The sequence below is a fragment of the Centruroides vittatus genome, unplaced genomic scaffold, assembly GCF_030686945.1.
Source record: "Centruroides vittatus isolate TY-2023 unplaced genomic scaffold, ASM3068694v2 contig_1168, whole genome shotgun sequence".
In the NCBI taxonomy this organism is placed as follows: Eukaryota; Metazoa; Arthropoda; class Arachnida; order Scorpiones; family Buthidae; genus Centruroides; species Centruroides vittatus.
In genome coordinates this window covers 1,954,665-1,968,199 of record NW_027120749.1, presented here as the reverse complement: position 1 = coordinate 1,968,199, position 13,535 = coordinate 1,954,665, and the positions used below count along the sequence as shown (strand labels likewise).

At 31.3% G+C, this 13,535-nt stretch overlaps 1 protein-coding gene across 1 annotated transcript in view; it reads right to left on the bottom strand.

Moving 5' to 3' along the window:
- The window catches only part of Syx18 (syntaxin 18), a 54,130-nt gene extending 40,894 nt beyond the window's left edge, over window positions 1-13,236 (bottom strand). The window contains exons 1-3 of the mRNA XM_067278183.1: window positions 12,987-13,236; window positions 8,798-8,862; window positions 4,956-5,071 (exon numbers count right to left, since the gene is read on the bottom strand). Coding sequence (XP_067134284.1) covers window positions 4,956-5,071; window positions 8,798-8,862; window positions 12,987-13,133 — 328 coding nt within the window. The 5' untranslated portion in view covers window positions 13,134-13,236. The remainder of the gene's footprint in view (window positions 1-4,955; window positions 5,072-8,797; window positions 8,863-12,986) is intronic.
- Between the last annotated feature and the right edge of the window lie 299 nt (window positions 13,237-13,535).

The window sequence follows — 13,535 nt, the reverse complement described above, 5'->3', positions numbered from 1 at the left end:
CACAATACTTTCAAAATTAATTGTAATTGTCAAAAATAAGTGTCAAAGTCAAAATAAATATCTTTTATACATAGAGTAAGTATATATGTTATAGTTTTATTTAAAAATTATCATAGTCCCTTACCTGGATTTTTTAAATATCTGGATCACTCCCACTCACAATACTTCAGATAAGGGAGAGTCTACTGTATTAACATTTTTAAATTTTCCCTGAACCAAAAAGTTTGCAATTACTTGGAATTTTGTGAATATTTATATTTTTTATTGTCTTCCAATAAAATGTGAAATAAATTACTTTAAAAAAATTATGCCTACTTTAAATTTACAAACAAAAAAAGGCCCAAGGAACTTTGAAAAATAAAATTTGACTGTACTTGTGATTTAATATAGGAAATAGTGTGTTTTGAAATACAGTATTTGGAATAGCAAGTGTTTATGCCAATTGCATTTCCATTCAGGGGGAAATCATTAATTGAATTCACTATTTTTTTAAAGGCAAAAAATGTCCTTGGAAAAATAAATCTGGCATTTTATTTGACATGACTGAAAAAATATTGTTTATATTGTAATATGTATAAATCTTAATATTTTCAATAAAACCAAGTTAAAAACTTAACAGTTATATAGTGTACATAAATACATATTTTTTATTTTTATTTAAGTTATAATTTCACAAAAATATATTAACTGACAGTCCACATTGACATTTCAGCCTACCCATTTCATAACAATTGGCCTTTCCACTGCTAATTAATGGTTATAACTAAACTTTGGTATTTCAATTAGTGAAACTTTATAAATTATGACTCAAAATAAAATGTAAATTATTCTGTTAAAAAATTTCATCATCATAAAATCATGTAATGTTAAAATATAGGGTGTGGCAGAAAGAACGTTCTGATTTGGCAGAAGTGTTGCTTCGCTCATAGTAGAGGTACAGCAGTGGGCGTGGTCTCGTTTGATTTGTTTGCGCATGCCATTTTTAGTTACTGTCATGGTGTGGAACAGAGAGCATCATGCTTTTGTTGTTGAAGAGTTTGTTACGAATAGTGAGTCTGTGATAATGACGCAACAGGCATTCCGAATATGCTTTCAGGTCAGGCCTCATGATCCGGTTCCGGTTGCACCAACAATTTGTTGTTGGGTTTCAAATTTTAGACGAACAGGTTCAGCTTTAAAAAGAAAGAGTCCTAGAAGCGTAACAAGACCGGAAGATGTGGCAGCTGCTAGAGCTTCCATACAGCAGTGTCCCAAACAATCTGCACGCAAACATGCAGCTGCATTAAACATGTCTGATCGTAGTCTACGCAGACTTTTACACAGCTCACTCCACATGCATCCCTACAAAATGATGGACATTCAGGAGTTGAATGATAGGGACTATCCAATCCGTAAAACTTTGTGTCAGGATATTCTGCAGAGCATTCCCCCAAGAGCAGTACTGATCTCCACTGTCAAAGCCCATTTTAATTTATTGGGAATGGTCAACAAACAGAACTTTAGGTACTGCTCTAACAGTAATCTTCAAGAACTCCACCAGCAACCACTCCATAGTCCGAAAGTTACGGTTTGTTGTGCATTAGGTGATTTTGGTTAGGTCCTTATTTCTTTGAAGAGGGGGATAATACAGTGACAGTAACATCAGAGCACTATTGTGAATTGATTGAGAATTTACTTTGTCCATTAGTTAACAGTTTACTCAACAATCATGATCCAGAAGATGTATTGTTTCAGCAAGATGGTGCCACATCACATACCTCTAGAAGGTCACTTGGAATTCTCAGAAACTTGTTTCTGGGCCATCTTGTTTCTTTACGAGGTGATATTGGTTAGCCACTGCGTTTGCCGGATTTGGCCCCATGTGATTTTTTTCAATGGGGCTATCTCAAATCAAAAGTGTACCAACACCGACCAACAAATTTGCAAGAACTCAAGGCAGCAATTACACAAGAAATCACAGCAATTCCACTGGACATGGTCTGCAGATCAATGCAAAATTTCCAAAACTTCAAAAGTGCATTGACATTGACGGTCACCATTTAACTGATGTACTTATCAAGTATAAAAGATTTCTTTTTCTTGCTTTGTACTTATTTTTATTGTCATTACAAATCAAAATGTTCTTTCTGCTGCACCCTGTATATCATCATTCTGCTTAATTAATTTTATAAGTAAAATCTTAATCAAATATTGCAAACATAAAATTTCCCAGTTTTCAATTTATCTAAATGCAGTGATTTGCTCACTAGGAAATAAACATTCCTTAATAACATTTTTATTGCTTTATGGTTTTTTTTATGAGACCATTTTCAACATTGCTTTAAGAAACCCTTGTTTAAAAAATAGTACTCACATCAAAAACTGATAACTGGTGCGAAAACTTCCAAAAATCAAACGTTTTCGACTCCCCTTCTGGGATCTTCGTCAGGCTTATATATGTTTTCCATTGAAACCGGATTCAAAGGTTTTTTAAAACTATAGCGTGCTTTCCTTCCAAATAATTTGTAAAAAGAAATCAATTCACGAGCCGTTATGAAAAAATATAATCGGCCGATGGGGTCGCGTCGAGTGCATGTCATCATAAAATAACTTTTGCTTATGAGTATATTATTGCGTCATTCCTGATTTGTCCTCCAATAAGCACTGCCATGCTGTGGAGAGGTTTTTTTCTTCTTTAAAATTAATGCATCCTGCATTGCAATCTGCCTTAAAAATTTCGATCACTTCTAATGTTCTCAAATGCTCTTGATGTTGGGTGGTTCTTATAATTTGCATTTCTTCAAAAAATGGTGTTACGTCTGGGTTCGTGGCATATGTGGACAAAGCTGTTGTATACTTGTTACGTGCGATGTCAGACTTGTGTTCTTTTATTCTAATATTTAATGGCTGTTTGGTGGAACCGATGTAAAGTAAATTCCTATCCCATCTTTCGTCTTTCAAAGGAATGCTATATACACCCGGGAGTCTATTCGGGTCAGAGCTGTCTTTCCAGTTCCTTAATATATCGTATATGGAAGGGTTTCTTCTGTATATAATCTTTAATCCTTTTTTCTTAGCCACTGTGTTGTATACTCCTTTTAGCTGCCAGGTTATACGATATCGGGATTCTCTCAGTGGTTTCCTCGTTGCTATCCCTCTTTGGTTCTTCCTCAACTTCCGAAGTGTTTTGTTGCCTACTGTATCGGTTACATAACCCAATATATAATTAGAACTCACTTGTGCCTGTGACCGGTGTGAAATTAGTTAATTCAAGTTAACGAACGTTTTCTGGACGCCTTCCGTGTCCTTCTTCAGGTCATCATTCGAATTCGTTCTTAAAAGATCGGAATGGAGTTTTTTTTAAAATAATAGAATCCAGCAGTTTAACCTGAAGAAGGACACGGAAGGCGTCCAGAAAACGTTCGTTAACTTGAATTAACTAATTTCACACCGGTCACAGGCACAAGTGAGTTCTAATTATATATTGGGTTATGTAACCGATACAGTAGGCAACAAAACACTTCGGAAGTTGAGGAAGAACCAAAGAGGGATAGCAACGAGGAAACCGCTGAGAGAATCCCGATATCGTATAACCTGCAGCTAAAAGGAGTATACAACACAGTGGCTAAGAAAAAAGGATTAAAGATTATATACAGAAGAAACCCTTCCATATACGATATATTAAGGAACTGGAAAGACAGCTCTGACCCGAATAGACTCCCGGGTGTATATAGCATTCCTTTGAAAGACGAAAGATGGGATAGGAATTTACTTTACATCGGTTCCACCAAACAGCCATTAAATATTAGAATAAAAGAACACAAGTCTGACATCGCACGTAACAAGTATACAACAGCTTTGTCCACATATGCCACGAACCCAGACGTAACACCATTTTTTGAAGAAATGCAAATTATAAGAACCACCCAACATCAAGAGCATTTGAGAACATTAGAAGTGATCGAAATTTTTAAGGCAGATTGCAATGCAGGATGCATTAATTTTAAAGAAGAAAAAAACCTCTCCACAGCATGGCAGTGCTTATTGGAGGACAAATCAGGAATGACGCAATAATATACTCATAAGCAAAAGTTATTTTATGATGACATGCACTCGACGCGACCCCATCGGCCGATTATATTTTTTCATAACGGCTCGTGAATTGATTTCTTTTTACAAATTATTTGGAAGGAAAGCACGCTATAGTTTTAAAAAACCTTTGAATCCGGTTTCAATGGAAAACATATATAAGCCTGACGAAGATCCCAGAAGGGGAGTCGAAAACGTTTGATTTTTGGAAGTTTTCGCACCAGTTATTGGTTTTTGATGTGAGTACTGTTTTTTAAACAACCTAATGTGCTGAGGAAATATATTAGAAACCCTTATTTTGTAAAACACAAAGTAAATGTATGTAAATATTCATATAAAACCATAAAGCAATAAAATAGTTATTGAAAAATGCTTGGGTTTCCTAGCAAGATAATCACTCTGTACAACAAGTAACTATATTGCTTTACATATGCACTATACATACTTTATTGTATTCTTTCATTATTGTTTAACTTTCTTCATAAAAATACCCATTTGATAGTTTTATTAATTATATTCCACTTACACAATCAGACATTCATAAAAACAATGTGGAATTAATATAAAAAACCTTTGAAACTAATAAAAAATACCATTATATTTATTAAGAAGTGTTATATTATTTTTATTTGTAAAAAACATCTCAACTTGCATATCTAAATATATAATAATACTGAAATTTATTATTATTTACTTATTTACAAAATACCATGATCTGAAATTATATATATATATATATATATGTAGAGAAAATTTTGAATTAGACATTGAAACACTAATGTCTAATTCAAAATGATTTAATTAGCTGAATGTTTTAATATACTAATTTAATTTCACAAAAAAAAATTTATTAAATATTCAATAATATAAAATTAGATTATACGTACTTTCTTGATGAAGATTACGAAGAATTTCTGTACATGTTAACATAAATGCCTGAGCATCATTATCAATTTGATCTCTCTCACTGTCTGTCATATGAGATGCATCATACATTAAATGACTAAAAAATTAAAAAATTTAATAAGCAAGAGTTTTTTAATTTTTTAAACTTAATTTTTTAAACTATTTAGATAGCTCATTTATATTGGTTTACCATGAAACTAATTAAAATATCAGAAATTCATTTTATAGTGACTTCTTTCATTTAGATTGGTGGTTCTCAAAATGGGTGCAATTGCCTCCTGGGAATTGCACCCACCTACAGTCAGTGAGTAAACCTAGGAGTGAAAAGAAGCAAGGAGGCAGCAGAGGTACTAGAGTCAAGGTCCTGAATCCTAACTGAATGATGATCATAGGCAAGGGTTGGAGTCACTGATAAACTTTTCCCTTTCCTCCATTAAAATGGGTAAAAAGAAACATTGCATTTAATGATTTCCAGATATAGAGAACAATATATGGTAAGGACACAAAGTGTGAGGTTCATAGAAAAGTTTGTCTAAGAATATTTCCAAGCCTCTCCCCACAGAAGGGAAAATGAGTTAGGGGGAGTTGGGGGTACAGTTGGGAGGTGTTGGGTTGAGTTTATAAAACAAAGGAGGCGGTGGCTCAAAAAAGCTTTGGGAATCACTGATTTAGATAAATTAAAAATTATTTTTTATTAGCAAAAAAGCATTTCAACTTTATAAATTAAAGACTGTTTTTTACACCATTTTATAATTACTTAAATTTGAGACTAATTCTTATTAAAGAAATAAAAAAATCTATGTCATTAAACAAGAAATAATTATAGTCATTAAAATAATTATTTTTGAGTACAGTAGAGCATTGATTATCCGACTCAATTGGGGACTGGAGTTGGTTGGATAACTGAAAAAACGGATAACTGAAAAGTATGAAAAAATACATTATTAGTATAGAGCTAGTGGAAGGAATGGCGAAACTAGATTGAGGTAATGGCGACGGCGGGTAACAGAATCGGGGCTACAAAGGCAGCACCAGTGTTGTTCCACCTAGTACTTTTGTACTAATGTAGTACCTTTTTACTTGTTCCAGTACCAAGATACCCAACACCATTTCCTAGTACCATTCATGAAATATTAATACCTTTCCTTTCAATTTAGTAACTTTCAAAACATTCATTTTTATTCCATATTTCTATATATTTTTTTACTTTACTTTGGCAGTAAATAGATGTTTTTATTGCTTCCTCATTCAAGTGCAGCAGTTGAACGTATTTTTTTTGCAATTAAATTTAATAAAATCTACAAAATCGAGTTCTTACCGATTCCTGTGAAGCACTGTTATTAGCAAAGGAGCTAGTTAAAAGTAACAACAATAAAATGTTACACTTAGAAACCATCATCTGCTTCAACCATACAAAAACAGTCTGGTGAGGAAGATTCTGATGATGATGATCTTACCAGTGATTTTTCAATGTGATAATTTTAAAGTTTAGTACTTCATATTCATTACTTTTGTTTCAACATTTTGTACATTTGATTGTTGTTGAGGAATAATAACATTCTTGCAATATATGAATTTATCTTGTATGAATTTTGTATGCTACATGTAACATTATGTATATTTTAATAAATAGAAAATATATAAATTTATAATTTATCAAATATTTATAAGTATATATTTAAAAATAATATATAATATATACATACATTCAGCAGTTTACAGTCAAAGTAATGCCTGCATTAGTCAATACAGCTACTTCTCGACTTACAGCGGAGTTCAGTTCCGCAGTTTCGGACATAAGTCAAAAATGGTCATAAGTCAAAAAGTGACTGTACTTAACAACAAAACAGTTAGCCATCTTACACAAGTACACGCAAAGGGTAACTAACTGCAGAACAAAACTAAAGATGATGCAATCGATCACAAGATATATATGTATATGATATATATATTTGACGAAAACTATAAAAAACTGCTATATTTTAAAATTTTTTAATGAATTTTTTTCATCGTAAGTGCGAATGGTCGTAACTTGAAAAGTGACTGTAGATCATTTTGACTTAATGTATTGATTCTGCACGTACGTATGTCGTATTATCGATATTAATACCGATTTTTAAAAAAACACTATCGCACATTACTGGTTAACTTTGTACCTGGCAGTGCAGTAATATAGGTAACACTATAACCGACCACACAACAGTTATTTTTTGAAGTTTTGTGTGGCAATAAGCTGTGGTTCATTATCACAGGAAGAAAACAACGTTTCAGTACATATCCAACCCAAAAACGCACATGTTTTCCCGAAGCAGTTTTCTTTACCTGCGTACAGGTGGCACTCAACTCAGTTCCACTAGCTCTATAGTATATTAGTATATCCCATGTAATTAGTATATCGTTATTAATCTACTTCATGTTGAATTTTTGTCGATGTTAAGCCTAACAAATTTTTTTTTAAAATAATAATTGTTGCTATTGTATCGTTAAAAATTATTTCTTTATTTTGCAAAAAATAAATACAAAAATAAAGAAAAAATAGAAAATTAAGCCTGGTTTAAATACTAGCCTCCCTTTCATGGTCGAGCCAGTGTTGCCAGCTAAAACACGCAAAAATTTAACAAAAATAATATTAAAGTAGCCAAGACAGCCAAATATTGTAGCGCCACATCACTAGCGGACATTTGAATTTGTTGACTAGAACGCGGTTGGTTAACCAATGTGACAGTTGATCGGGGGTCAGATAATCGATGCTCTACTGCAGGGATGGACAACCTGCAGCTCTCGGGCCACATGCGGCCCGCAGTAGTATTTTTTGCGGTCCACATGGCTTAAAATGTGAATAAATATATCAATTTCCCAGCTTAATGAGATATTCAACAAAAATTCAAATATTATTTTCTACAACTTAGATTTGTGAAAAGTTTTTTCACAATGAATTTAGTAAACAGATCTAACAGACACATTGAAACCGGCTAACAGACACATTGAAACTAATTTAAAACTAGCGGTGACTAATATTTAACCAAATATTTCCGATATATTACGTTTAAATCGGTGCCAGAAGTTATATTAAGTATACATACGCTAATTTATAATTATAAATGAATAAAAAATTGTGATTTACCGACAGTTTCCCCTCTTTTCTCGTGTGCGGCCCGCGTCAGTTCAAAAGTTTTGAAATGTGGCCCTTATGTAGAAAAAGGATTGCCCATCCCTGCTCTACTGTATAATCAATTCAAGTAATAATATTGCAAAGCTCATTCATTCACTCATTGTTAAAGCAATGAAAGTTAATATGACAATTTTGTATGAATATCACATATAACAATAAAATTTCTTTTCTTAAAATTATTAATTGCTAAAGTTTTTCTTCAGTTTTCCTAAATTTACATACCAGAATTATAAATAAAGATTCAATCTTAAATCAATTAACAGCATTTTTAAAAGCTCTCATTTAACAACTCATATGATTTAAATCAAAAAATAATATTGTAAACATTTGACTACACATTCTAGAAATAGCACACTTCTTTTTCACCCTTGAAAACACCATTTACGTACAAGAAAGAGGTGTTTCCATGGGCTGATTGGAGGTGATTCCACTGATTGGAAAAAGAAATTCTACCAAGGTTTCTACATCATACAATGGTTTATGCTATATTTTCTAAAAAATATTTAGTAGTGATAAATGTTAATGACACCTGCTTCCAGGATATGTTTTATGGTTCAAAACCTTTAATACATTATATTTAATATCCATTTTATAAATGTGTGTATAACTATTAATAAAAACAAATATTTTGAAAAGCTTTTAAATACTCACTTAATATTTATATATTCCTTACGATGTTCCATTAAGAAATCATGCATTTTGGATATGCTTGTTAGCTATAAAAACATAAACTTTTATTAAATAACAAAATTAATTTTAATATATTAATGAAATATATATATATATATATATATATATATATATATATATATATATACACATTGCTGTGTTATAATATATAACAGATCAAAATCTAAACTGTTAGTGGAGGTCTTAATAAGTACACCATTTATATTATTTACAAAACTCAAAAAGAGAGAAAAAGTATACTTGTTTTTGAGATATGAAAGATCACCAGACCTTGTGGCAACAAAGTCCAGCAGTTTCAGCTGTGTTTCAGAAAAAGAACTAAAACTCAAGCTCATATTCTGTAATTTCTGAAGTTTCCAGTATGCTATATAATGCCTTTCCTTGAAATTTGCTGCAAGTCATGAATGTAGATTATTGGAAATTATTATTGGCTAGGTCTTCCAGTGTTGTCTGAATGCTTGACTCAGTGTTAACACTGCTTAAAATTAGAATTGAGTAGTAGTTCCCAATATTAGAATAAATCACAAACACACTTTAAACAACCTTTAAAGTCCTTTTGCCAAAATTTTAATGTAAAAAACTTATGCAACGAGAAGGACAAGGCTGATAAACATAGAACCCCAGGGGTGTACAGTGTTCCTGTGAGGGACAACAGATTCCAAACAAAATGCTCAATACAAAAAAGAGTGCAAGAACATCATTACATTTTGAACAAAAAGCATACCACCACACAGTCCACTTATGCTGCTGAGCCTGACATGCAAGCCGATCTCTAAAATGCCACATTAATAAGGCAATCATTTCAAAAAGATCACATTATGGCCCTAGAAGCCTTGGAAATATACAAAGCCAACCTGACTGGTAAATGTATTAACTTTAAGGACAGAAAAACAGTCTTCTATCATGGCAATGCTTTTACAAAAAACTAAGGAATGCCGACATAAATTAATTTTTATTAATAGGTATTAAGTTATGTCTTAAATTTTATAGTTACCACCATTTAATTTTTGTTGATATATATGTTTTTGTTCCAATTTTAAAAAAATAATATTTGAAAAGTTGTTCTGCGCATTCTAATTTGAAATTTTATTAGTTTATAGACCTGAGGCAGACCTTGATCAAAGTTGAAAACATTTGTCAAAAGTTTTTTTACATTAAAATTTTTGTTACTGGTCTTAAAAGATTGTTTAAAGTTAACACAGTTTGTTAACACTGGTAACACTGGTTGTGATGTTAATGGGTGTAAAGGATTATTTATACAACACTTTGTAAATAATTTTCCATGGGTTGTCACTTCCTTCAGTGCAGTATTCTTTTCAGAATTTTAATTTAGATGTAAATAATTTCTTCTGTATGTTCTAAGAACTGATTTGTATTAAATTTCTGTCCGATTTCCTTTATCAACTGTCAATCTTCCCCTTTTCTAGATTGTACTGCAATAATTTTTATTTGTACAGAAATAATTTCTCGTCATTAAAATGGTTTTATTGCACTCAGATGTTTGTTTTATTGGTGAGAACACGCATTGACATAGCTCTTTAACATAACTCACTATATCGTATCTCAACTGCATAACTTATTGTGATGTTCATTTAGTAATCCTGAAAAGCTCCGTCCTGATGCTGTGCTATTAAGCAGAATTGACTGTATATGTAGCAACAGACCACAGTAGGACAAATGGGGTTATAGCCCCACAGCTTTTGGGATACCATGTCAAAAACAATTTAATAATAGTATACTGTTTAATAGGAGTAAACTAATTATAGTAATAATTAGTATAATTAATATTAATTAAAAATATTAACTAATCTTAATTATTGTAATTATAACCATAATCTTTATTTATAAATCCAGTTTGTAATAAACATTAACATAAATAATGGCAAATGTTTTAAAAGCAATTTGGGATCCTAATTGCTTTTAGCTTCAAGTCCTAAAAATCCACCACTGAGTATATGGTTCTCAGATAGGTGTTTCTCATTTGCTATGATAAATTATTATTATAAATAAATGAACCAATATTTTGATTATATTTCTGCTAAAAGTCTATACATTGTAAAATTACTATTGAAAAGAATATGATACACTGGATAAAACAAATGATAAAATTTTACTTTGTCATAAAACTATTTGTTTAGCTTACTATAGAGGGGAAAGAATTTATCAATTTGATTAATTGATCCTACCAAATAACTATAAATAATCTAAGGAACTTTTTATACAGTAAAGGGTTAAGGCTTTTATTTATAAACAAATTAAAAATATTATTTCTTTGTAAGGAAAAATAGATTTTATACTACAGCTGCAGATGTTTTTTTATAATAAACAAACTGCTCAACAGGTTAATCTAATTATGAATACAATCATGTTTTAACACAGTAACCTCCAAAGTGGAAGTACAAGATTCTTGAGGATATGCAAATTATCTACGTGTGCTTATATTTAAAATCTTAAAAAAAATTATTAAAAATAATCCAAACTAGTTGATTTGTACAAATATGAAAAATTTGTTTTATATTAAAAGTTATTTGACTGTTATGTATAATAAACATTACTGTATGGCTCACCAACTGCTTTCAAAAGCTGGATAGTTTAATCTATTCACCAAAAACAACATCCAAGTGAAAAATTAAACTCCTGCTGGTGTGTAAATAAGCCTTTTAGTGAGTAGATTACTGTATAGCTCATATGTATATATTATACATATGAGCTATACGTTATACAACTTTTTATTCTTTCAAATAACTTTCGTAAGCTTTTGATTTCGTGGTTCTTGCCAGGAAGGTACTCTATATTGAGTAATATCAATCAGCATAATGTTCCCAATTTTATCAAAAGGTCTATATCAATAACATATGTCCTCACATAATTGATAGATAAATATTGAAAAAAATATCCAATTTTCCATTTAGTTCAATGTAATACTGTAAAGCTACTTTTTCAGTTTCAATAGAAATTAAAACCAAGTATGGAAATTAGCTGCACTTGAAATAAGATCTGTAAATTGCCACTATGAAAAATACCAAATCAACATACACATAAATGATGAAAAACATTCAGTCATGCTGTTCACATTAATCTTTTCATATTTTCTTTTATATTATGAGTATTTATAATTTTCATTTTGCACAAAATATTAATAAATCTTTTATGAGCAAATATGTTTATATTTCTTTGTATTTATAATTCATAAATATAAATTATAAGTTTACAATTTTCATAAGTCATTTGTAAGTTGTATGTACAGTACAGTACACAACTTATAAACTAATGACTTAAATCATTTGTACTATGAAATGGCGGTTAATGCTACTCTAGGTATCGAGATGGCGGCTTGTCTCCGATCCCAGCAATCAGAAGAAAGGAAACAGTGGGGACGCATGTTCTAACCTAACCTATTCTAATAAATTACCTTAATTATCAGAATAGGTTAGGTTAGAACAGGGATGGGCAACCTTTTTCTATGTGAGAGCCGCACTGACTCGGGCCGTACACAAGAGAAAAGAGGGGGAAAATGTCGGTAAATCACAATTATTTACTCATATATAATTATAAATTAGCATAGGTATACTTAATAAAGCTTCTGGCACTGATCTAAACGTAATATGTCGGAAATATTTGGTTAAATATTAGTCACTGCTAGTTTTAACTATTCACAAATATATGCTGTAGAAAATAACGCTTGAATTTTTGTTGAATATCTCGTTAAGCCGGGAAATTGATATATTTATTCATATTTTATGCCACGCGGGCCGCAAAAAATATTACTGCGGGCCGCGGGTTACCCATCCCTGGGTTAGAACATGCGTCCCCACTGTTTTCTTTCTTCTGATTGCTGGGATCGGAGACAAGCCGCCATCTCGATACTAGGATAACATTAACCGAAATAGCTTATATTTATTGTTACTGGTAGAGGGGAGTGCAATCATAAAAGTTTGTAAACGACTACTTTAATATCTGAAAAGTAAACCTTTAAACATCTTTAAAAAGTACAAATGCTTCCATTTTCCCAAAATATTTAATCATTACATTATCAATCCAGTATATAGGCCTATATAATTTTTAATTTTGACATTTGACATTGACCTTATAAATTTAGATAAGACTGAAAATTATTTAATTTTAATTTGATCCACAATGTATATCTTACCAATTCTTTTACTTTAATTTCAAAATCAGACTTAGTCTGTTTAGATCTGTTATTTCCTAATATATCTCCATCAACATTAAAACCTAAAGCTTTATTTCTCGTTCTAATAGTTTTTACACACGCTCGAAATAAAGGGGTAATATCCATTATCGATAATATATTATTGTTTCCTAAAAAATATTAAATAATCAATTAAAAACTTTACTGTGTGTTAACTACCATATGGCTTCCATGAAAACATTTCGCGTACTGTTTGAAAGTTGCCAGATCCACAAATTTTCCTTATATTTTGATGTTATAATATATTAATTATAAAGAATATAACATTGCATCATTTAAATAATAATGATAAAAAATAAATACTATTAATAGTGTATAGATTTAGAAATTTATATGTTTCTAATAAACCAAGTTTTTTTTTAACTCTTTCCTCCCCGTGGGCACTAAGATGGCCATTCGACGGCCGGATGGCCGAGCGGTCAAGGTAGCAGCCTACCGCTCTGGGGGACCCGGGATCGAATCCGAACGGGTCGATTAATCCCCAGGAAT